The sequence below is a fragment of the Lonchura striata genome, chromosome Z (assembly GCF_050655825.1).
Source record: "Lonchura striata isolate lonStrDom1 chromosome Z, ASM5065582v1, whole genome shotgun sequence".
NCBI classification, from domain to species: domain Eukaryota; kingdom Metazoa; phylum Chordata; class Aves; order Passeriformes; family Estrildidae; genus Lonchura; species Lonchura striata.
The window spans coordinates 45,420,018-45,445,822 of NC_140740.1; the positions used below are offsets into that span (position 1 = coordinate 45,420,018).

Here is a 25,805-nt window from a genome sequence, read left to right on the forward strand (position 1 = left end):
ATCTCCTCTGCATTACTAAAATAGGCTGCTAGAAATTTTGTCTCCTCAGCCACTAAAACTCTTTTGGAAATTTTATTAGAAACTCTCAGCATTGGCTCTTAATTAAATAAGTATCTAGTAGAGTTTATAAACCCTTAATGTAAGAACAGTTTTGTAGTCTATCACTAAGATAATAGGAAATATCATAAACCATTATGAATCAGAACAGATCATTAACCATTCACATTTTAAAAAGGAAAACAAAAATAAACACAGGATGGTACAGACTCAAATCCCTCTTTCCACACTGTGTCTTTTTCGCTGCTCATGAAACAGGAATACAGCTCTCTGAACACCTAAAGGTGAATCTTACTTTGTCCCATGTTTCCAAACTGAATGGGAAGGAAGGCTTCACATTTTTATGGTGAACACACAAATACAACTGATACTCTGGGAACCATAAGACCGCTTATGCCCAAGATGGTTGGTGTGAAATCACCTGAAACTACCTGGTATTCCTCCTAATAAAACCTTCAGGGCACTCAGAGCTGAGACAGCCCCACAACGTACAGTTCCTAAAAAATGGCCAGATTATGCAAGAGTGATGCACAGAACACATAACTGTGCAGGATATTAGAAAGAACAGTGCTCTTGAAGGCCTGCTTGCCTCAACTGGCTGAACAGTGATGTTTATTTATTTAGATATTTGGGATATGCCAATGGAATTTTAATGTTTGTCTATTTCCCACTGGTGGTAAAATATATTTCTTACACACTATCCAATTTTTAAACTACACTATTGCAGTTTCATATCATGCAGTCCCATTTAGCCATTAATATAATTTCTTCCTTCCTGAAAAAAACCAGCACAACTTCAACAAGTTTGATATTTGGAGGAATGGGACTCTCCTTATGAGGCAAAATAACTAAACTTATTAGAGTCATAAATAATCTGGCAGTAAAATATATGTATATTTCTTTAAACAAGCAGTGTCAGATAATATTTGATCACTATATTTAGAGCCATCTTTTCATTTACAGTCTCTGATAATTTATTCTTCAACCACAAACATGTAGAAAACACATAGAATGTCTCTTTGCAAGGTGATGGCATTTCAACAAAGCATACTGGCAATACAGTTTTGTAGCTGTATAGGCTTACTTTATTTAACTGTATATACCAGAGGAAATAAAAAGGTTTATTTTTATACTACTGCTTATATTTTCAACATAAAGTTCAAAGTGATTTACTAATGTTACATGAATTGCCTTTGAATTATGGTACAGTATTGTGCCTAAGTACAAAGCCCAACACTGTTTGGTATTCATAAAACACCACCTGCCCCTGAGCACTTTACAAATGCTAAATACAGCTAAAACCACATTCAAGGGGTAGGGAACAGACCCATTTTACAGAAAATTAAACAGTTTATTGTTATGATAAAGCAAATATCAAATCATTGTTTGACTGGAAGAAACAGGGCAAATAAAAGCAGAAAAAACCCAGATGTACATAAGAAGTGGCCTGAGCAGTCAAACCACTTGAAACATGAAGATACCACAGTAGTGATACAACCTGGGGTTCTATGGAAGAAACAGCTATTATCCACACCCAACCTCTACATGTGAAGGGAAGAACTCAACCCAAATTAAAGGGTTCTAAGCACTTCATGCCGTCTTTAGTCTGGTCACTATATATATACTATATACTGGTCACAGTATAATGGATGAGAAGTTACCTCCATGGCTTATCCTTTCAACATCTATGTACCAACACACTGTCCATAAATTTGCCTAATGTTTTTTTCAACCTGCAGTTTCCAGCACATCCTGTGACAGCAAGCTCAGGAAGTTCACTGCTGTTGACAGACATACTTTTGTTTTCTCTTTTAACACCTTGCTAGTTTTGCCTTAAGGACTGACTGCAGTTAAGTCTCTTCCACATGGTGGAATGTGGTTAAAAACAGCTGCACATTTAATTTATCCACCACCCTTACAATTTTGAACCCCTGATCATTTTCTCAGTCTTTTCCTATCCAAAGTCATTGCTTCTTAAACTACATCATCCTGCTGATTCTGTGCATCTTTCCTAGCTTCCACTAATTTTCTTGAGAGGCAAAGACCAAGCAGAATCAAAACATGGCTACAGCAAGACCTATGTATACACAAGCTGTTGAGAAATTCCAGAAAGGTTTGAACTCCACAAATCCTAGCCACCTGCTCTGAGTTCAGTATCATGTAGGCATGGTGTTGATGATTCTTCTCCAGGTAAATTACAGTTTCATTTGCTCCATTTTGATTCGCCTTTTTGGACTTGTTCACTACTGACATATTATTGGATTACCTGAAAGAACGTAATATTGAAACACAAATTTCTTAGGTGACTCAGGATATTTTGCTGTTCACTTCTCACCCCAGGTCACTGATGAAGAACCAGCCCAGTGAGTTCTGGGGGGATGCCTCTGCTAACTGTAAAAAATGAACATTAAATCACTTTCCTTGCTATCATTTAACCACCAGTAAATCCCTAGAAGGAATTGTCCTCCAAACCTACAGAAACTTGATTTCTGTAGCAACTTTTGGTATGGAACCTTAGCAAAAGACTTGAATATCCATAGGACTGAGCTGATACCTCAGAGTGTTTCTTCCCCACCCCCTGCTCTGCGAGAATAATCCAAGTCTTAGCCAGCAGGCTATTTGGCCCAGGAAACCTGAAATGAGTATGTCAGTCGACATTAGAGTTTGGTTGGGTAGGAAGTGAAAATTGAGAAAGAAAAGCTGATTTTGCAGTCATTCCCTGAAAGGCCACACATCAGGATAAGGGAGTTCGTCTTTCATGTGTGAACTGCACCTTCAGAGACCAAAACACACCCTGAGGGGATATTCCCATGTACTGAATGTCAAGACACCAAAACTGAAATAAACCACAACACAGTGAAGGACAATTAATGAGGCTGAAATATGAAGAGAAGGAACAAGATTAAATTAAGAATTAGAGACAAAGGGACTGTGACAGCCTGAGATTCCCATTTTACTTTCAAACACGCTGGAACTCAGAGCAGATATTTCACTGTGGGATACAGGAGGAGGCGAATTTAACAATGCAATATATGTATTTAAAACAAATCCAGATGGAGACATACTTCTCACCTGCAACGGGAATGTATCTTCCAAAAACACTTCAGAGTTTCTTAGTTCTTAAGGAAAAAGATCAGACTGCAGAATATTTCAAAGCAATTAAAAAAAAGATCTAAGCCTTTTATTAAAAATATATCATTCAATGTAAAACAGAATATATTTATACAGTGTCCTCAGCAAGAGCCTCCTGGAGTACTGTAAAATCCACACCCACATAATAGAGAGCTTACACTATCAGAGACTTTTAGAGAGCTCTCCAAGGCAGTATTCACAGAATCATAACCTAGAGAAGGAAAAGACTTATTAGACCATCCAGCCCTCTCCCTGCTGACAGAACTGCTCCCTATAGTGTACTTCCTCACATTTGTTGCTAACAATCAGCCTCTCTCTACTCTCCTTGGGAAGCCATTCCACAGCCAAATATATCTCATGCTATCATTACCATTATTACTTATTTATGGGCCACGGTATAACCTAAAGGGCCTTGATCAGGATCAGGGGGACCAACACTAGTACCACTTGTAAGAGCACTCCTCTCTCCAAAAGAGCACACAGTCAAAAGAGGTAAGCCAAAGCCCAGTGGGAAACATATAACACACCATTGAGGAGAGCAGAATAGTATGAGAAATGTCACAAATGCCCCATGAATTTTTGCTTCAGAGTTTGGTGGTAGGGAAATGTATGTGTCAAGAATAAGAACATCTTTCTGATAGTCACCTAAACAAAGAGAAAAATTTTCTTCCTCCAAGCTTCACCCTTTTAGTTATGGCTAAAGATCTGGCATGGTACTAAGAAATCCGTCTTCTTTTTTGTGCAAATACAATTACAATATATTTTGTAACGTATATTGTTACATAATATAATGTAACAAAAAATGTTACATTTTTTCATTCTGCTCTAGTCTCAGTCAACATTTATTTGAGCCACATGTATTTTAATAGTCTCTCATAAATCAATACCTCCAGCATTGCAACAGATTTTGCCACTCTCCTTCCATCTTTGACATTTTTTTTTCCAGTAAGCAATCACCCAGAAATAAGCACCATATCCCCTAGAGGGGCTGCACAGAAACAGAGAGGAGATCAGCTCCCTCCAGCTTGTCTGTGCACATTCAGCCCTTCTGCTCCTGCGCCCTTGCTCCACAGGTCCCTCCCTTACCTGTAGGTCTTGCAGAGCACTGAATTCAATGCCTCATTTTCTGGGTTACTAACAATTATCACCAAATCGCGTGGAAAGCAGCATCAGAGATTACAGCCCTTGCACAGATTTTCAAGAGAAGCAGCAGAATTGGTAACACTATCACACGCCTGCTAACTGAAATGTGCTGTGCTTGGCAGTGTTCTGGATGAGCCTCCCTCCCCAGCATGGTAAACAGTAGTGAAGAGCTAAAGAGGACTTGGTCTTGAAAGAGGCTGAGGACTCTGGTTTGCCCCTGGCTGTTTGCATACCAATCAGTGCCAGTGCTCTAAAGGACACCAGATCCAGCAACAGCATCTCTAAAAACTTGAGCCCTAAGGCAAGGCTGATAAAGATTTTTTTTTCCCCCCTGACTTTTTACCCTGGCTTCACCTATGGTAACATCCAAGCAGCTGTCATTACTGAAAAAAGTTACTGCTGCTCTCATTCCTCCTTGTTACACAAACAGGACATTTTCACTTACCTGCTCATCAGAGACCAACACCTGCTTTCCTCACCTTTCTACATTCCCATCTCAACGCTCCGAATCCAGTTATCCTACCTCTTTGTTGCTAGTAACTCAGCCTTTGCTATTTGGACTCGGACCCTGCTGCCCTGTTACCAACCTGCCAAATACAATTCAAAGTGCTGCTTCATTGTTTTTGTCTCTGTGTGTTTTTAGTAGTTAAATAATAACCAACTAACTAAAGACCAAGAATAAGAAACACCACAGATCATTTCTTTCAAGGTATAGCTGCAGGCTGCAGCTGCATTGGCACAACTGAGGTTGTAATAATTCTAGAAGAGGGAGGGTGAACAACAAGGTGAGTGCAGAGAAGTAAACAAACCTTTTAAATCAAATCTGCCAGTGATAGAAGAATAATTTAGAATGAAGTTCTTGTACAATAGAGGGAAATTACAGAACCAGGTAACTACCACAGAGTTTAACAACCACCTTCTGCAATCACCCTGTTTGTATTGTCCTGCTCTCCCCTCCCACACAGCTGTTTCTGTGTCATCAAGTCTGAAAGCTCTTCAGATCAGAAAATGAACTCTGGTGTATGTACAGCACCTGGGGCCCTGATTCTACTGTCATATTACATAACAACCTTGCACTTCAGAGCACACTTGGCTTTTATTCCTTTTAAGCACTCTATCATCACAGCACATCTTCAGCAAGATCTTCACCCTTTATTGTTCTGGGCCAAAACTAAGCTGTCATCATCTTTTCTGCCATACTTCATCCCCCTACATCTCCTGCCTTAACAGCCTTTCTTTTCAATTTTTCAGTCTTACAAGTTTGTCCCCAAGCATCCTTCCCCTCAAAGCAAACTCTAATTCAATGAATCATCTTCAAAACTGTGCCTTTTCTTTTTATAATGTACTAAAGCCTCTGACAAAAGGTTGCATATGTAAGTCACAGTATAATCCCGCACCTCCTCTCTGCCAGGCTCAGTGCTGCTCCTCAGTTTTGATTTCTTTTCCACTTTTCATCTCTTCTCCCTACCACACTTTCAGCAAAACTGGGACTACCTCACCCTACAACTTTGTGGGTACTACATAACTACAAAACAATTCTAAGGGACATGGCTTAGGGGAAGAAGAAACCCATCACATACAGCTTGCTAAGTCTATCACCATTTATATGGATTACCAACCTGTCTTTTTTGCAAGCTCAGTTCAAATTCCCAGCCTGCAGATAATACATCAAGTTTTTGCTTCAGTTGTACAATCATTAGGAGATCTGCATAGTTTTAGGTCAAGCATTTATACCCTTTTTATGATTCCAAAATTTCTTACCTTGTCATTTAGTTACTGAACTGTGAGCTTTCATTGACTTTCTAACCATTGTGGCAAGAACTGTGAGTAGCTGTGCAGGATTTAAGACCTCACTGAGCAGAGGAGCAAAATCAGACTGCAGTAATTTTAAGTATATATTGGGGTGGAACCATAACCCTATGGAAGCCAATGGAAGTTCTGCCACCATTTCACTGGGGTTGGCTTTCTTCCCTGCCATTTCTTGTGCTGGGGTGACTAAGTATTGCAAGCTCTCTATTTTAAACCTTGGACATAAGATAGCTCAGAATGCTTGGAAATAGTTTATTCTACCATTCTATTTTCCTTTTTATCCCCCCCATTCTGGTTAAATATTTTACATACAGTCAATTGCTGTACCTAAACAGCAATTCTTCTTGTGGTTCTGCATGATCCTTCCCTTCCTGCTTGTCAGCTTAATTTCTTCTGCTGTGGCATGGAGTGTGTAATAGCAAATCTAGCACTCAAATTCTTGTTTCTTAATTACCTCTGCCCTGTCAGCTATATCAGGGAAAACAAGTTGGCATTAGACAATTCAGATACAAATAAACATCCAATTGTGATAATATAGAGTCCTGCATTACTGTCATTATGGAAACAGCTGTTTGAGGGAGGCTTAAAAAATTAAATAAGCCCATCACTTCTTAATGGCTAAAAACCTAAGGATATCTAAATTATTCTTCAATATCTTAATCATCTGGGAGAATAATGATCTTATGTAATGCCCATTTTAAATGAAAGGTTTGCTGCTCTGCATGGTTACCACTTCATTTTTAATTGTGAATTAAAGTATACTTTAGGGTGGCTGTATGCCAACTTGACTAGAGAAATTTAGACAGTAACTCTGGTTGAAAGAAGGGGGAAAAAGCAGTTAGATTTCTTTAAGTAATAGAAAATCACTCACCAAGTTGTACTTTAAAACAAAACACTAGAGCTTTAACTCAACAAACTGACTTGAATTAAACCACAGGAAAAAAGGGCTTACACTGTAAATCTTACAGGGCATAAGTGATGGTAGGTTATCATTCTGTTTATTAGCATGCACTTTGGAGAGTTCAGGGCAAGTATGGATACGCATTCATTCCATTTTATGCTGCACATTACTGAAAACACATTCCTCATAAATAATTCATAAATGCATTGTCTGAAATTTCAGATTCCAAAAATACAACACCGTTTTCAACTTTATGGTTGCCTGGTCTTCAAAACAGAAACAGACAATTGGATGGATGGACTTCACAAACCCGATAAGAACCCATCAGTCAGAATTATACTCCAGAGGTAAATGCAAACATCTCCCAGCCTCTGATCCCTGGAAGCAAGGCTGTGATGATAGACCCTGTGCTTGTGCTAGCAGCCCCTTGGTAGGGAGCAGGCAAAAAAAGAGAAAGGGCAGAAGTAACCACATAGTGAGGTGTGGTGGAGAGCTAATAAGGGGAAATTGGATAAAAACCCAGAGGAATTTAAATTTAAGATATATTAGCAGTCAAAATACAAATAATTAAAATAGCTCATCTTGCAAAAAGCCCATTCTTCAGACCAGACTGCACTAGAATCTTGAGCTCTGCTTTTTGTTCCCAGCTTTTAACTGGTATCACTTTGTTTATGACATAGTAACTGGCATCATCTTTACGTCAGCTATACTAGCACGAGTGAGGCGAATAGGTTATTGCACTTCATAAGAAATCTAATTCCTGCAGAGAGCAGAGTAACCACAACACACAGAAGAAAATGAGGTATGCTTCATAGGCTGGAGTGCTTAGGGTTCATATACACAGTGATTTCTGTATCTTGCTGACATTATATACGTAGCTTATACTCAGTTGTTTTTTTATCTTCATACCACGCTCAGAAGCCTGACATCAGATAGCAACTGCTTTTCAGCTAGATTTGCACTCACTTGCTCTGTTCTACTCAATTCCGAGTGACAGGCACATGCAATTTTGGGTACCTTATCCAGAGAAACATTTGGTGCCCAGCTCCCAACAGAACAACAGCCCATGATATGCCTATGTACCAGCTCTTTATATGAACTAATTCTCTCAAATTTGCCTGAGAAAAAACATTGCAACTGATGCAAATACCTGGCATCCCAATGCACTGGGTTGGGCACAGACCATATGTGAAAAAACAACGGTCTCATAAAAATTGTATTCCAGTACCCAATTGCTGTATAACTTCTCACTTGGTGCTCCAGTGTGGAAAGACTGGGACTATCTGTCACTCTATTCCATTTCCAGGTGTGCTGAACTCTCTGGGGTAATATTTAAATCAGCTGAGATTTCATACATCAGAGATGAGGATACATAATTCAAGAGGAGCCACTGAGATAAAACAGTAGCTGTAAAAAATATGGCATGTTGGTGGTGCCTGGTTTAGCATGTCAAAGAGGGACCACTGCTGGCGAGGAGCTGCATGCCGCCGGCACTGGAGCAGGTCGTGTGGCAGAGCAGCCTCTGTCAGCTTCACAGGGACACAGCCACCGAGCAGGTCTGGCACTGTGCAAGTACCAGGTTGCAAGGCACCCTACAGAAAAAAAACAGCAGTGAGGCACACAGCACAAGGCTCTCAGGCCCAGTGTCCCTTGGCTATAGTCATCACATGCTAACAACCTCTTTCAAAAACTTCACACAGGTGGTGGGTGTCCCACTGAGATAAATTACCTACTTTCGGCTGCTGAACAGATGGGCAGGGAAGTGAAATTTTAGTTTGTTCATTCCCAGCAGTAACTAGCAAAGATGATCTCGGCTGCTGCAGGATTACTTTCTGATAACCACACACCTGCAAACAGTCCATGATTCTGTTAGAAACTACATAAGATCATCAATACAGTACAAAATAAGGCAGGAAACTTAAGAGCTCAAGAAACTGATGCTAAGTCTCTCATTCCCATAATCTTCAGAATATACTCTAGGCTGAGTGAGGCCAGAAACTGTACAAAGAGGGACCTCAACAGGCAGGAGAAATGGGCTCACAAGCATCTCACAACCTGCAACAACAGGAAATGCCTGGTCCTGTACTTGGGGAGGAACAGCCCCAGACACCAGCACATGGCAGGTTTGACTGGCTGGAAAACAGCTTGGCAGAAGGATCTTGATAGTTGTCTTGATACACAAAAAAACCAGAACAGAAGCCAAGCAAAGACCAGAACTGCTGGAAAGTAAAGGGAGCTGATCTTCCTCCTCAACTCAGCACCAGTGGGACACAGCTGAAGTGCTGTGCTCTGTGCTAAACTCTCCAGTGTAAGACACATGGACTCAAATGAAGACAGTTAAGGCTTTGATGTATCTAAAACAAAAGTGAAATGTGAGAAAGCTGGGACTGTTCAACCTGGAGCAAATGCTGCTCAGAGTGATCTCACCAATAGGTATAAATACTTGATAGTATTTATCAAGTAAATACTTGATAAATACTATCAAGTATTTATAATTAGAGGAAAGAAGCTGTAGTCAGGCTCTTCTCTGGATGCCCACTGAAAGGGCAAGAGGTAATGGGCACAAACTGAAATACAGGAAATTCCATTCAAATGGAAGTAAAAAAGTTTTCTTGCTATGTAGGTGGTTGAACATTGGCACAAACTGCCCAAAGAGGCTGTTTATCAACACAGACCAAAAGGGCAAAGACTGGCTACCAAGGACTAGACCACCCATGCAGTGAAGGCATCATACAAGCAGGGAAGTTTATAATACCAATCAATGCATGCAAACCAGGAATCTCCAGAAACAAATCAAAATATGAACCAAGGACTTCTGCCCAGAAAAGTCTGCAACTCACGAAAACCAGGATTAGAGGAAACCTGATGATATATTTGAACAAGTCACTTCAACAAGCAACAACTTATGCTTCACCAAGTCACTTACAACTATTCACATGCAAATATATCACAGTGTAGCCCAAACTCTGTACATATTTCTTTTCTAATAAGATGGTCATAGCCACACTGTAAAAAACTTAACAAAAACCATTTTAGTATATTCCCTTTAAGTTTGCAAATATTATCCTGGCAGAAGTCCTGAGCTAACTTTACAGCAAGTCTCTCAAAGCAAACAGAACTTAAAAAAAAATATAAAAAAAAAAACTACTACAAAATGAATGTGACCCAGGGACTTACCCTTCTATGCAACAACACGATCAGAGTGCACAGAGACAGTGAAGTCCGCAGGGCGTGAAATTAAAATTTTCACACAGATACAATGAAGTAATGGTACAATGTTACAACCTTGGCACAAAAATCTTCTGGTTTGAGTAAAGTCAATGTCATGTGATTTTATGGTTTGTGCACTGGTAGAAAGAGTCTGCTGCTAAAAAGTTCATAACAAAACACAAGAGGCAAAAGAAAGAAAATTGTACAGCTACTTACAACAGACCTGCACATTCTAGTGATCCAGACATCCCTTAAGATGCTCATCACAGTTGAATCAGGCTGTCAGTGCAGGCTGAGTTAAGAAAACACACTTATCTTTCATGTGTAGAAATCTAGATGCTGAGAGGCCATTAGGAAATAAGAAAAAGATTTGCAAGGAGGGGGGAGGGAGAAAACAACTCTCTTATGAGGTCAGTTTGTTCCCTACAAACAAGGTAGATATACAGGTTCAAAATTCCAAGCATATGGATAAGTACAGGGATGCACAGAGCAATTAACAGAGTCAAGCAGAAGCTGGGATGAGCAGCAGCTGGAGCACTGTTAAAGTCCTTCTAGGAATTGCTTCACCTGCCACAGTGAAAAGAAAAGGATGTGCTGGAAGAACACTGGCTCCTAAGCAAGGACAAGGTCATCGGAACAAGAGAGGAGCTTGAAAAATTCCAGGTAGAAGTAGGCACAGGGCCACAGACACTTTAGAAGACAATGCCACATGACAGTGGTCACCTGCAAAGCAAGCAACCTTTGTACTGCAGATACGCCAACACAGTCCCACAGGGATTCACCAGATACTCTGCAGGGAGCAGGAAGCATTTTACTTCTAAAAGTATGGAGAAGTCTCTCATAAATCATAAAGCTGCTAGTACATTAGGATGTTTCACAGAGACCCAACAGACTGACAGATATGCATGTATTCTATAAAATATACTTACAGGACTGAATTCTGTGGGGGAAAAATCAGAATTCAGTAATACTGCTAATTTCAAACCACAATTTTGTGATCACAGGCACAGAAGTTAATGCATACAAGAGCTATTGGCAAGGCATTGCCAGTAACCCTTCTGGAAATGTAATAGAGAAAGTCAGTCTAACAGTGCAAAGGTCATTCCTTACAAGACTAGCTTCTCATCCTACTGCTCCAAGACGGTTCACACAGAGAAACATACAGCCAAATGTGATTCAATAAAATCTTCAAGTCTTCAGCTTATTAATTTTTTTTAATTTTTTTCATTTCATTCCAGTGATTTCATTAGGTTAGACTTCTTCATCTTTATTATAAAATAATCAGAACTGAAATGTTTCAATAAACCCAATTTCTGTTTTAAGTAGTAAAAGATGATTCAACGCAGATGAAGCAAAAATGAAAGTTAAAAGTACAATGGCATTAGAAGCTTTGAGAATACACTTTAGAAGATGTTAAATACATAAATTATATATTAGTACTCTAGAATTTCTTTGTTTTTTTACATTGAAAAAAAGGACTGCATCAACATTTTTTTCATAGAATAATAGAATAGCTTGGGTCAGAAGGGACTTTTAAAGGTCATCCAGTCCGATCCCTTGTAATAAGCAGGGACATCTTAAACTAGGTAATTTTCACTATGTTCTCCAGCAGTATGGAACAAAGCAAAATACTTAAAAACTTACAGGTGGGAAGAAACAAAGGTGAAAAACAACACTCAAGTCACCACCATTAAAACAGAGTGCTAACTTAGTATAGGGCAGAAACAAAGATACAACATTATTCTCAGTAAAAGTTTTAGATTTCCATCATATTTCCATATTATTTCCCTCCCAACAACTCAAACTAAAATAAATAATTCTTTTTTTCCTGCCTCAGAGGGCCATAAACTAAGTATCATCCCAAAAACAACACAAAACAGATCAAAATTAACATACATGACCCCAGTCTACTGGGGAGCTAGAATCACATTGCATGGAGAAATTTAAATATTAAATATAATCAGTATCTACAATTAAATAAGCGATAGAAAAAATCCAGCAAGACACTGTTTTCCTTCTCAATAATCTAAATGTTGAAGAGATAGCTTCAGTGCTCTAGTCACAGCCCATCAGAAAGCCAAACTTAACAATGATCAATAGCATCTTTTTTTGGAAAGGAAATGTGGCTTAGGAAGAGAAAAAAATCACACCTGCAGTAGGAAACTGGTGCACCCGGCATTAATAAAGATCTGTAAACAGAGAATATAACATCACTCTCTGTTTCCTACAACTCTGTATCAGAAAGCCAAAGGGATGTTACCTGTTTCAGGGTTCCGCAAAATAATGCAAATAAAATACAAACAGATTCAGTTCAGTAGTTCAAAGTTCAATATTTTTTACACTGAAACACTACCATTACTTTCCCCAAACAAATGTGGAAGATACCTTGGCTCTTTCATTACTCTACCCAGGAAAAATCAGGGCCTAAATTTTCTGTTACAGTGTCCTACTGAAGTCATGACAGATATGTAATATGTTAAGATTGAGACACAACCCTGATACTATTTTTTCCCAATCCGAAATGTCTCAACAAGGATGGTAAGAGATAATAGTTACTTAAAAAATAGATAACTATTTAAAAATCATTATTATAATACATATATTAAGAATGGCTTTAAAAAGCTTTATGAATTAGAGGAAACAACAATAACAGTCTTGAAATATGTGACATTTAGAAACACAATAATGATAAAAGGTGAGGATACAATCTCACTGCTGGATTCTATCTTCATTTACATCATCTGAATGTGCCATCTCACAACTCTGTCTGATGCCCACCAGTTTATCCAGTAGACAAGACAATAAAGAATTGTTCCCTACTCATTTTCTGCAGGCCACTTTTAATTTTATTAAATTCTGATAATATCCTAAAATTAGTTACCTCTTTTCCAAACTGAGGAGTCCTAATTGTGCTGTTCATTGCATAAAATCTCTCTCACGTCTGTGAACAATCCATTGCACTACCCGGATGTGACAGCCAACACACAGTAATCACTATTGAGCAAAAATTTGCTAGAGCAGTCTTTCACTTCAGAAGCGGAAACAATAGAAAAATAAGAAAGCTTGTTAAAAATAATAGTGATCCCAGTGCTCCATAAATGGAGATTCAACCTATAGAGAAAGATTTCAGAGGGATGAAAAGAAATCTTACTAGTTTAAGAGAAACAGTAAACTGTCAGCCAGTCCAGTCTAAATGAAGAAAATTGAACAAACTGCTAGCTCAGGGGAAGGAAAAAAATACCACAAACCTACAACCAAAAAACCCCACAAAATTGAACCCCACAGAGAATTCCAGACAAAGAATAAGGGTTATTCTGCTGAAAGTATTAGGTCCCGTAACAAATTCCAATTTTAAGCATATAAAATATAGTAAGTTTAAGTTACAACTAGAAAGAAATGAAGTTACAAAAGGAAGAGGATGATAAAGCTACAGTAGAAAAATTCTATGTGGGAACTTATGAAGTTTCTGAAGGTACAGAGGACACAGTGGAAGACCTGTTTGAAGGTTAGATGTCTTGCAAATAAATTACAGAAGAACTCTACGTGAATGAACAATAATGAATTGCTGGGATCAGCTGGTACTAACTCAAGCTTCTGAAGGAGCTCAGGTATGAAACAGCTGAACTATTAACTGTAGCTTGTAACTAATTGCCTAAAACTGCTTCAGTTCTGAGCAAATGCATGATTTTTTTTTTTTAAGTGATCTGGAAAGATGCAGAAACCTACAAATGAAGAGGTCTAATGTTTAGAACAAGCAGATTGATAGAAATTATAATGAGGAATTAATAAACTTGACATATTGGCATAGATTAAATATAAAGTCTTCATTCACTGGGGACCTCTACAAGATTCATAAGATTATTATGCATCTAAATAAGGAAAATATAATTTATATAATCTATTTGGAGTTCTGAAAGTCCTCCAGCAAGTCTATTACCAAATACTTAAAAGCTGACATAAACTAAGAGAAAAATCCATTAATGGATAGATAACTGGCTAAAACTCAAGAAATTAGGAGAAAGCATTAAAACTAGTCTGCTATAAAGTGGCCAGAGAGGTCACCAGTGGAGCTCACTGAAATTTGTGAGGGCCTGAACTCTTTAATGCATTCACAAGTGGCCTAGAGAAAGGACAAATAAGGAAGAGACATTTGCTGATATTACTACGCTATTAATGGTAGCTCAAAGAAAAGCAAAATGTCTTTATAGAGGCAGAAAACTAGAATATCACAAAGGCTTAAAGACGTATGGAAATGGTGCAAATCAGACACTGTAAAGCAATAACTGGTTACTGTCCTTAGGTGACACAGAGGCAGGAATGAATTTTTGAAGCAGGAAACTCATCAGGTGGAAATAACTATGAAATACCTGAGAAGACAGAGCTGTGTCTGCATGCTGAGACCATCCCCTGGTGCACAGCACATCTGATAGGCAGGGATGGATAAGACTGATGCCAGGTCCTGCTAATACCAAAAATCACTGCAGTACCACAGTCCCCAAGTTCAAGTTAAAGGGCATCACCATGTACAACAGTTCAAAACAGGACTCTCCAAAGCAGCCAAACTTCCATGATTTTTATTGAAAATGTTACTACAGCACAAGCTCATATACTGCTGAAACAGATGCTGCATGCTCACAATCAGGCATATACACACCCTGTCCCAGAGTGGAGAGCTTTACATCTTTGATGCCTAAGCCCTTCAATTCATAGAGCAAGCATTAAAAGTATATTAATAATCAGGGCACCAACCATGCAGCACATAGGTTAACCCTGCATTTGCCTCCCATCCATAATGAAAATATGAATGACAAACAACTTATTTTTAGTTCCACATATTCAGCTACGAGAGATAAGGTGTCAGTGTGTGTTACTGCAGGCTTATTTTACAGCTCACAGGGTTAATAGGTATGACCAAAAGGATATTTAGCTGGTTCTAAAATAAAATAGTGAGGGTAACTAGCTCAGTTGTCTCAAGATAAGCAAGACAAATTCCATCCTAACTATACCATCATCACAGGTAAACAACACTACTGCATGGACCAGCCAAGCATGAAGATATGCTGTCGCAAGACCCTGCCCTAAGGAGTTTACAGACTGAAAGGCCCAGGAAAATGAAGGAGAGAAGAAAAAGGAAATTTATATATGCAATATGGTGGAAGGATGGCAGAGACATCTTTTGGGACAAAAGTAAGATCTCAAAAATAAAACAAATCTCAAAAAAAAAAATTTTTTTTTTTTTGACAAAGGAGTAGAGGAAAGTACAGAGGAGCCTCAAAATATTTTGAGGCTGTTTTCATTGCTGTGATTACAAATGCAAACAGGAATCACATCCAACAAACCAAAATTCTCTTAAGATTTGATGTGGTATTTGAGAACTTGCAAATGCACATGGGGAAAAATTGTAAAAAATAGTAATTAAAATAACAATGAAAATTATGCAAAGAGTTAACTCTGTTTCATAACATGATTTGTACTCTATTTTCCTTTGCTTATTATTACTTTCAAACTACAGTCAAGTTATTGTCATACCACTGAATGATGGAAACCTTGCCAACTACTTCAAAACTGACACATTTTCTGTTGCACTGAGCATTCCCAGAAGACATTTTCCCTCATTTTAATACAAAATCCTGTCAGATCCATGGATCTGAAAAAAAAATAAAGTGTAAAAGATATGTAGCTGTAATAGACCTCCCCCAACTAGTCAAGTTTGGAATAAAAGATGATCAAAAAAGACTCAAAGATCCAGTGCTAGATTAATGCAAATATCTGCTTGTTTGCAAGTGTACTTTTTGATTAAACTGGCATACATCAAGTACAATTAGAAGGGTTATTTATAACTAAGAAATACATAATTCTGCATTTTAATGAGGGTGACAATTACAGCCAACAGTTGGTAATTAACATTAATCCTTTTGCACTGCAAATCAGAATTTCCCAATATGATTTTCATTGTCTGCAATGGATACACCAAAACTGTTATTGCAGAGTACCTATTAGGTGGGCTGCTTTGACACAAATAGGTGTTCCTGTTACAAACAGTAAAAAAAGAAACCAATGATGTTAAATTTGATAACCTCAGATGTAAATACAGAATGTCACTTCAAAATTTACTTGATGTCTACAACACAAAATACAATCAAGGCTTATCATTTTCATGGCCAAACCCAATTCCAAGTTTCCCAAGAGCCAGGCATCACAGGTGAAATCGGATTTCAACACAAGCTTGAAATCTCCCATTGTTAAATTTGGTTTAGATCCCAGCCCTGGGTTCACATCTGCATTTCCCCCCTGAGACTTCAAAGCTTTTAGTGGTTGTAACCAAACAGAGCAGATAAGGAGGAGTGTTTGCCCAGTCACTATCAGTTTCCACAGCAGAACTCTGGAGCAGCTACTAAAGACAGGAATAATCACTACTGAAGGATTTGCAACTGTAGCAAAACCCTACTTCAAATTCTTTCCTTAAGCAGGTTATCAAAAAATTTTGGTTCTCAAACCTACTGAATTTTAAATCTCAATCTTCCTAAATTGCTTTAACATATTTCTATTCCTTGAGTAAAAATTTCTCTGAAAATAAGTTCCACGTCTATAGCAAATGTTGAACTTACCAAACACTTCTCTTTCTGATATCTGTAATCTTCAAACAGATTATTTAGATTTGCTATGTGTGTCTTTCCAAAAGAGAAGGTATTTCTGTTTTAGCCTCTTAGCTGTTGTTTTTCCAAAGAGAAGCAATGGACAACTCTTTTCATACTGGTCTTTAATAGAAAAAGACACCTAGCCCAAATCCTATCTGAAGCAAAGATCACAATGCAGCCACTAAATGAAGACTCTAGGAAACTGCTGAGGTGTTCACCACCTGGGTCAGGCAACTGGAGGGGGATCAGTGTCAGGTACAGGTAAATGAAAAGGTAGAAAAGGAGAACTGTGAGCAGTAAGCCAAGAATCCTACAATGCACTTCTTACAAAGAGCTGTAAAATTCACATTTATTTTGTAAGTATGGGATAGATGGGTTATTTCTACATATAGAGGTGCTCAACTAAAATCAAGATAAGTGATATTAATGTCCTATGGTCAGTATTATTGAACCTCGAAAGCAATAAAGTATGAGTCGATAAATATTACATTTGCAACATAGTTAACATTCTTCTACTGTCTCTGGCACTTATTACACATTGTAACCGCAAGTCTACAATACATTATTCATATTTGGGGTGTCACTGAGTGATGGATTGCTGTAAGAGAGGCTGTCCTTTAAATAAATCAACAAATAAAAATGCAAATGTTAACATTTTCAGCCACAACTTTTTCCATCTTGAATGGGGAATGAAAATTTCACATTATATCGACAGCCAGCAGAGAGAACAATTAACAACCTACATTGTGAATAAGAGAGATTAATTTGCCAATGTCTGGTTTTATCACTTGCATATGGAACTACATTGGACTTTTTGCACTGCTGGCTTTCTCAGGGAGTAGGCAAAACTTGTGTCTCCTACCACTTTCAGAAACTAACTCACTCCCCTACTCTAAACATCCTCTAAATCTCTTTAAATGTTCCTAAGTTAAATCTGGAATGGAAGTTTCCTGCTCCTTTTGAATCTTGAGTCGTGTCTGATCTTGAGAAAAAAAAATCTATTTCTTTGGCAGTGCTTGCTTAGATCTTACAGTCTAAAGAACTTCAGAAATTGTCTTGATACCCGTATTTAAGCATCCAAAATGCAAAGATGTGAAAATCAACTACCACATAAGTAAGACAAACCTTGAATCTCATCATTGTCGTATTTCCTAACACTCAGCACAACAGATCTACTTTAGACAATTCCAGTGTGCACTATTAAGTATACAATCCTGCACATTATATTTTACATCAGATATTAATTTGCTTAAAAGTCCCTGAGTACACATTCACCTGAGATGTGCTGGGCAATTGGGTAAATAGTTTTGTTTTTAAAATGTCCCCAAACACAAATTTACACAACACAATCTGCTTATAAGAACTTCAACAGGCCACTGTAGTCTAACAGATAACAGTACAGCTCAAATACAGCATTTGTATTGCAAGAACTTCTAAATCTCTTCTTTTATTGGCCACGAGAAACTTCCCTCCAAGACAAAGCATTCAGTAAGTATGAAAGCTTTGATCTGAAACTGCAACCAAAAACCCAAGACTTAATGCTGAAATCTCTGACTATCACACAGTCCCTTAATTTACCTGTTCTTGAATTCGTTTTGTCCAAAGTGAAAAACTCTACAGGAGAATTATCTGTTTCCATGGTGAGCAAAACAAACTTGGCCTGTGTCTTTTTAGGTGCTTAATTTCCACAGTGTTATAGGACTTACTGTGCCAAACTCCACGCTACGTGGGGAGAGCCTGACAATTGCAACAGAGCTGTAATCAAATTAAATGGCATTTCAGAATGTACAATTTACAACTTCCTTTTTTTTTTATTTGCCCAGAAATAGCTGAATACTTTAATTTAGTGCATTTTTCCTCCTGTATGCAATACAACATTTGTTTTGCTGAAGTAAGTACCTGAGAATAACTAGAATAACTAAGGTAAGATCTAGTTTATGTAAAAATTTCATTACCGAATGAAAGCATCAATATGCCAGTACTTGCCCTGTGCTTCAGTACTTCCCCTGTTCTTCCCCCTCCAGTTCAGCAGAAACACAGACACTCTCTTCTAGGCAAATACCAGTTATGAAAAAATGCAACTGGTCACCAAAAAGGTAATATTTAACACAGAGTAACCATGCTTTAGGAACAAGCTCTTCCAAATTTGCACAGCCCCAATCTTGCCTGTGAATTTTTTTTCCCAAATATATTTGCTTTGGTCTAGATAAATGAGCACATGGATTAGAAGAACTTTCCAGACCTGCTGTGAACATAATTTCAAGGGCCTCATGCAAGTGTAGACACTTGGCTTAAGAATACTGGATAACCAAACTTGCAGTGTTTGGCCATGCTATGGAAGGCAGCGATAGTCATGCACAAAAGCCTGACAGGTAAACAAATTCACTATTAACCCAGCTCCAGATGCCAGAGAAGGAAAAGCTGAGGTTTTCTTTTTCTTTCAGAGATATCACTGAAAAAATCACCTTGTGCACACTCATTTTGTGAGACTAGTCCTTCTACAGGTCTAGCACTAAGGCTCTCAAGGTTTATATGTACCTTCCAGGGACACTTACTTCTTGTTCATGACATGATTCATTCTGAGACAGAGAAGGAAGCAGGACTGCAGCAATTATTTCTCAAGCAGGAGGTAGCTGTAACACTCTGAAGCCACCAGTTGAGCCCTGCCAAGGCAGGCTATCATGCCAACACATCTTCTACCTGCCATGCCTGCTTACCCAGCCAGCCCTCCCCAGAAGCTGTGCTAGCACCCTGATGCCTCTCGCTGCCAGGGAGCTTCTGTCGCTTTCCAGCACCTTCTCTCTGGCAGGCTTTGCATTGCTGCTACTGCTGGGTGCCAGGGTTTGTGCTAGTTAAAGCTGGCACAAACAAGAGTTGAATCTAGTCCTATAAATTTAAATAGTCAGAAGTAATTAGGTTTACATGTACTGCTGAATAAATAAATTTGCTCTTAGGCTAGGGCTTTGTGTTGCAAGTTTCAGATCTGTGCCAACTGTTGTGGTTAAGCTGTTAACCCCCCCAAATCACAGATCATAATGAACATGCTGACAAACCCTAACTTTAGTGGCACAAAAGCAGCAATAATCCTCAATATTGATTAATTTAGTTAGTTAAACCTGCAGTCTAAGCTTATAACCATTCAGTGATAAATTGAGACTGACCTGCTGCCCAAGCAGGTTTTTCGATGAAGGATAGAATCAGCTTCAGGTTTCCCCAGGAATACTTTTCCATTTGCCATTGTTAATTAGAGAAGGCCAGGAGTAAGGGAAAGCACAACATGGCTGTTTAACCTAGTTAATAATACCTACAGCACCAATGGTAGGAAAGAAAGAGAGGAAACATGGGAGAAAGTGCCCAGAAATACAGGATTTTTCATCAACTGGTAAAAAAATACTCTAAAGATGACAGCTAATCAGACTCCTTTTACTGATCACTTTACCTGGTATGATTTCTAACAGCATACTTCAACAAATATTTTACTCCCCTCTGTGGAAAAGAATAGGCCATCAATCCTCTTGAATAAAATTTCTCAGAAATCTTCATATGATGTGCATAATTATATCTACTCCTCAGTGCTTGAATGGAATCTCAACCTAGCCCTATTAGACAGTATCAAGCAGTATCTTTACACACACTTTATCTGCTATGCCTGCCTTGCAAAAGTAACCACTGCTTCTAAGAGAAATGGTTAGGCAATCTTGTGGTTTCTGTTAGTTTAAACAAACAGCTACTTGTGGGAAACAACCCAATCTCACTCAGTTCTTAAATCCTCCAAGAATTATCATCCCTTCCATCAGAAGAGGAAAAAAAACATTGTGTTATGAAGAGAAAAAAACTTGTTATGTTTCCATAACAAGTAAGTACAAATTTGTCAATATTGATAGTGATTCTTCACCTATTATATATCACAAGTTCTCTCAGAAGATAGAAATAAACTGCCAGCTGCTGCCAAGAATACATGGATAATATTAAGCATACATTTTCCAAGTCCATTGGGCCAAGAGAAGATTAAATCTGATTCTAGCCCTCTCATCCTCCAAGAAACATTTAACTCTTCTCACGAACAGCTGCACATTCCTGTTATGCCACTGTACTGTTATCTAACTAGTGGTATAAAATAGTACAAGTTCATATTTCAATCTGCTTTTTTGTCGCTATACTGAAGATTTTATTATGAGAAAATGTAGGATATGATAAAGAAAAGCAGGGATCGTATGCCGTGCTTCTAGGCAGTTACCTCTAGAAATGTAATCTTGCCTAAAGAAGGGAAGTTGTTTTCAGACCTGTAAGCATAACAACAATGCTGCTTTTAGTTTTTTCATTGGAACAGAAGTGATAATGCTGCTTTTCCAGTGCATTTAGTGCAGACATATACTATAATCAGGAATTGCTGACTTAATGTGATTTTGTTGCTTGTCATTAAACATAAAATAACTCTCATACAAAACATTTTAAAAGAAGTGTCATTTGATAAAAATAGGAGTGGGGGAGGAGGCAGGCAAATGGCAAGGGATTAAAATCTTCAAGCAAATGTAAAACCTAACGGGGTTAACATTGTCCATTAAAATTATTTACAAAGGTATTTAATGTGTCAGGACTTGAAACATAAAATACTTTCTGTTCAAAATCTAAGTAAAATTAAAATGTTAGAACTTGGCATATTCTTGTTTTTTTTATTCTAACATGCAACTTAAGGCTTACTATAAATGTCAAAAGGATATGGCAGGTTTTAGCTTATACTATTCAGCTTGTGCTAATATGAAACATCATAGAAATTCAGTCACTTCCCTGCATCTGGGAGAATTTGGTGGTTGTTTTTGCAGAATCTTAAACGAGAGATCACCCAGCAGCTCACCGTGAAGAGTCATGCTGAATCGGTGATACGGCTGTGGTTGCAGGCACTCTGCTGCTGCCCATCAACCCAGGAGAAATGGCTGCATCCTTCCGAAGTCCTGAAGTTGTCGCTGTGGAATGAAGACAAACCAGGCATCAGAAGCTAAGAGATTTTGGAATAGCTGTTTCTCAATTCTACCTTACTGGGACATTGGAACAAAAAACTGAAACAGTTTTTGAGTGAGAAATATACACAGAGAAATGACAGAGAGTGCATCAGTTGATAGTACTGTGCACAGCATCCTTTTCAGGACCATGCAGAATCAAATCTGTAGAATAAGACACACTCTCCAGTCCCCATCTTACTACCCAGAGCTTGACAGACTTGCGTGGTTATTAATCATTAAGTGGCCCACGGAATTCAGCTTGTTTCACAGATGTAGTTCTCATTACATGCTTTAAGATGTTAGTTCTCCAACTGTAAATATCACTGCAATAGTATTTTCATTTAAATAAAATAGAACTGAGAATCAATTCCTTCTTCCCACCTCCAAGTAAGTCTTGAATTAAAAAATAATTTAGGTTTAAAAGTGAAGTTTAGAGGTCATGTAGTTAAATCCTCCATTCAAACAGCATCAAGAGGTTTCAGACATTTATCACATTAGGTTCTGAATATCTCACTGATAGAACCTCTCTGGGAAACTCTTCTGGTTCCACTGTTTGACCAGCCTCATAGTCAAAAATGTTTCCTGTATAGCTAATCAGAATTTTCTGAGTTGTGACTTTTCCCTGCTGTCTCTTGTGTGGCTGATGATGACTTCGAAGAAGGCTCATTCCCTCTTCTCTACACCCTCTCCGAAAGTAGCTAAAGCAAGAAGCAAGATCCATGCTGAGTCATGTCTTCTTACAGCTGAATGCACTCAGCCTTCTCAGTCTCTTGCTTCAGCCCTATGGCTGTCCTGGCTGCCTCTGCCAGACTTCCTACAGTTTGTCAGTGTTGTTTGTCTGTACACTGTGGAGTCCCAGACTGGACACAGCATTTATGGACACAGTCTCACTAAGCTAACTGGGGGTAAATGTCATTTCATCACTCTGATGACCACAGTTGTATGATTATGGCCCAGTAAAAGGTCCATCACACAGGCACATCTCTGACTCACTGCTGTTTAGCAGGACACCCCATTCTTTTCTGGCAAAACTGCACTCAGGGTTTCTTCAGTGTCAGTTCAATCCAGCTGAAGGACACGGGCATTTCCCTTTTCCCTAAAAACAGTTCTGTCAAATAATTTTCCCAACCTCTTAAGGTCCCTTGAATACTGTGCCCTGTTCTCCAGCACATTGACTGCTTCCCCAAGCCTGCAAATTTACTGAAGGTGCATCCTGTCCCGCTGCCCAGGCTGTTGATGTTAAGCAGCTAACCACTATGGACTGGATGCCAGCTGGACTGATGACAACCCTTGAAGGCTGGTGGTTCAGCCAACTTTTCATCTGCTCACCTGAGAACTGAGTTTCATTGATCAGATTTAGTAAGACAGATAGCATACATGTAAATAAGAGGCAAAGGGAAAAAGGAAAATTAGGAGCTATCTGATCTACCACACAAAAACCTGTGAATTTGGGCTTTTTAAATCTAGCCTAATTAGCTGTGTGCAACGAACATCACTTAACTCGAGTCAGTATAGGGACAACTAAACATATCATCAAAAACTGAAGTCAAACCAATTTTTAGCTCCTTATGTAACCCTGTGATGTCCAAATATTTCTCAGCTCTGTGAACAGAAGCATTATCTCTCAGCCATGCTGCAACCGGAAGCATCACAAAATGGCCAAGGAATTATTTAAAAAAATGTTTTGATCTAAGATTTATACAAATACATGCATTTGAATAAATCCAAATGTTTTAAGATGTATTTTAGGGAGAATAACACAAAAAAAGTTACCACCCTGCTATAATGAACTGTGTTTCAGCACCATGCAGTGAAAAAAATCTTGCCTAACAAAGAGTTAATTATCAGTGAAGGAAGTCTTGAAATATCATGGGGATATATGCTGATTGTGTGTCCCTGGTAACTTGATAGTGTGCCAATTCATGATGAGAAGAGTGGGTACGCATATAAAGACTGGAAGCGTCTTGCTTAGAGTTTTGACTTTATGATCGAATAAGAGATATTTATAAATCATTTCATGTGACAGTGGAATGAGGCAGCTGAATTCTAAGAAACTAACACCAAAGTAATAAAAACCTTGTTAACACGGGAGAAAATATTCGATTGCTAATATGAGACAAGGCTGGCACACCATCAACATACTACATCCACAGAAAATGAGATGTATCTCTGCAAAAAAAGACAATACATGGACTCAGAAGTGGCCAACACAGCCTCAAGGGGACTGTTCAAATACCCAAGTTTGAAAATATTACCAGAGCTAGAAAAAGAAAAAAAGAAAAGGAACCCAGCAGGAATTTACTGCGGCTGTTAGGCTGCACAGACATAAAGCAGAGGCATAAAGAAATCCCAAATAAATGTATATTTAAAAAAAAAAAAAGTTTAAAAATACATCTTGGAAAAGGCATGCAAGTCTTTTGAGGAAAAAGAAACACCCAGGAACAAGCAAATATATAACGATGATTAAATCAATAAAATTCCCAAAACTGTCCAAGCTATTACTAATTTTAAAATATATTATGAGAAAAAAAATAAAGAAGGGAAAATTGGCAAGCAGAGGATAATGAAGACCCTGTTGATGTATAATACCTGTCTATATAAAGCTGATGAAAAGAAACTACCAGGGGGGAAAAAAAAGATACAAAGTCTTTAGTCTGAAGGATATATATTTCAGGGCTAAAGGGAATTAGTTAATGAATTTATGAAGTGACTGGTAATTATTTATGAAAAGTCATAGAGAACTGGGGTGATACAAATGACAGCAAATTAATTAGATTGCAAGTGTTAGAAGACAGTATGAGACTGGAGACATTGCAGATGATCTAGAGAAGCAAGAAACATGGAAAAAGGTAGACACATTTACCCCTTGAAAAAAAGAAAAAACTCTTCCATAGTGTGGTAATTTAAATCCTGACACCAATGGAAAGAACCTGCAGCAGCAAAAAATCACAAAAAAACCCCATAGATATAAGCTTACAAGGCAAGCTACCCTCAAAGCAATTATAAATGTCTCCTAAATGGTAATGTTAAGAATACTATTTTCAATTTGGCTAACTTGGTACAAGAATGATTTAAAGTAGATTAAAGAATCATTTGAGAAAAGTCAAATAGCCATATATTTCTGCTTGAAAAACAGACAACTAAAACATTATGAAAGTGGGGAAATACATCAGTCTATATTTTAGAAGTGTAAACATTAAGAATGAAGAAATATGGATGAGGCTGGTTCAAGCAGCAATGGAATGAAAGCAAGCAATGGGAAATCTAGGTTGATAATCATAAAAGAAATCTTTATGACTTGAATAATAGTAATATTCATAAGACTTAACATTTATATAGTACTTTACATCTTCAAAGCGTTTCACTAATATTAACTAATTGCTCTATTCAATTGTACGGAAGAGTCTTCCCTCAAGGAAAGATGTCCCAGATCCTGAATCCCTAAGAAGCTACATCAGAAAAACTACTGAAAAACAAACACTATCTAGAGAAATCAGCCCCTGGAAAAGTACAGGGCTAAAATGAGCTAAAATAATTTTCCTTCTCTGGCTTTTTCTTTTGCATATAAAAAAGGAAAGTGTGCACACTATACAACATCATGCAGAAGTTATGTCCAACAAGAAGAAACAAAGGAGAAAATTGTTCTTTCTTTTGTTTCAATGCAGAGTACTTCAGGAAGTGTTCAGTAAAGATGAATACTTTACACAGAAATGTAGCTAATTGCCCAATATTACACAGTGCAATGGATCTAAGTTTCCCACCCCCACAGCAAAATTTTCAAGAGCAAAAAGGAAGAGAAACACAAGTTTCTGTACTCCAGTGCTTTTTAACTGGACAAGTTCTTAGCTTTTAGTACACATTGACATAGCTGGTGGTGACACCAATAAAAACAATTTACTGCTGAAAGAATCTAAG

General features: G+C 38.1%; 1 protein-coding gene across 1 annotated transcript in view; it reads right to left on the bottom strand.

Moving 5' to 3' along the window:
* The window catches only part of KIAA1328 (KIAA1328 ortholog), a 170,678-nt gene that overhangs the window by 7,325 nt on the left and 137,548 nt on the right, over positions 1–25,805 (bottom strand). The window contains exon 10 of the mRNA XM_021538939.4: positions 21,746–21,854. Within this exon, the coding sequence (XP_021394614.2) occupies positions 21,746–21,854 (109 nt within the window). The remainder of the gene's footprint in view (positions 1–21,745; positions 21,855–25,805) is intronic.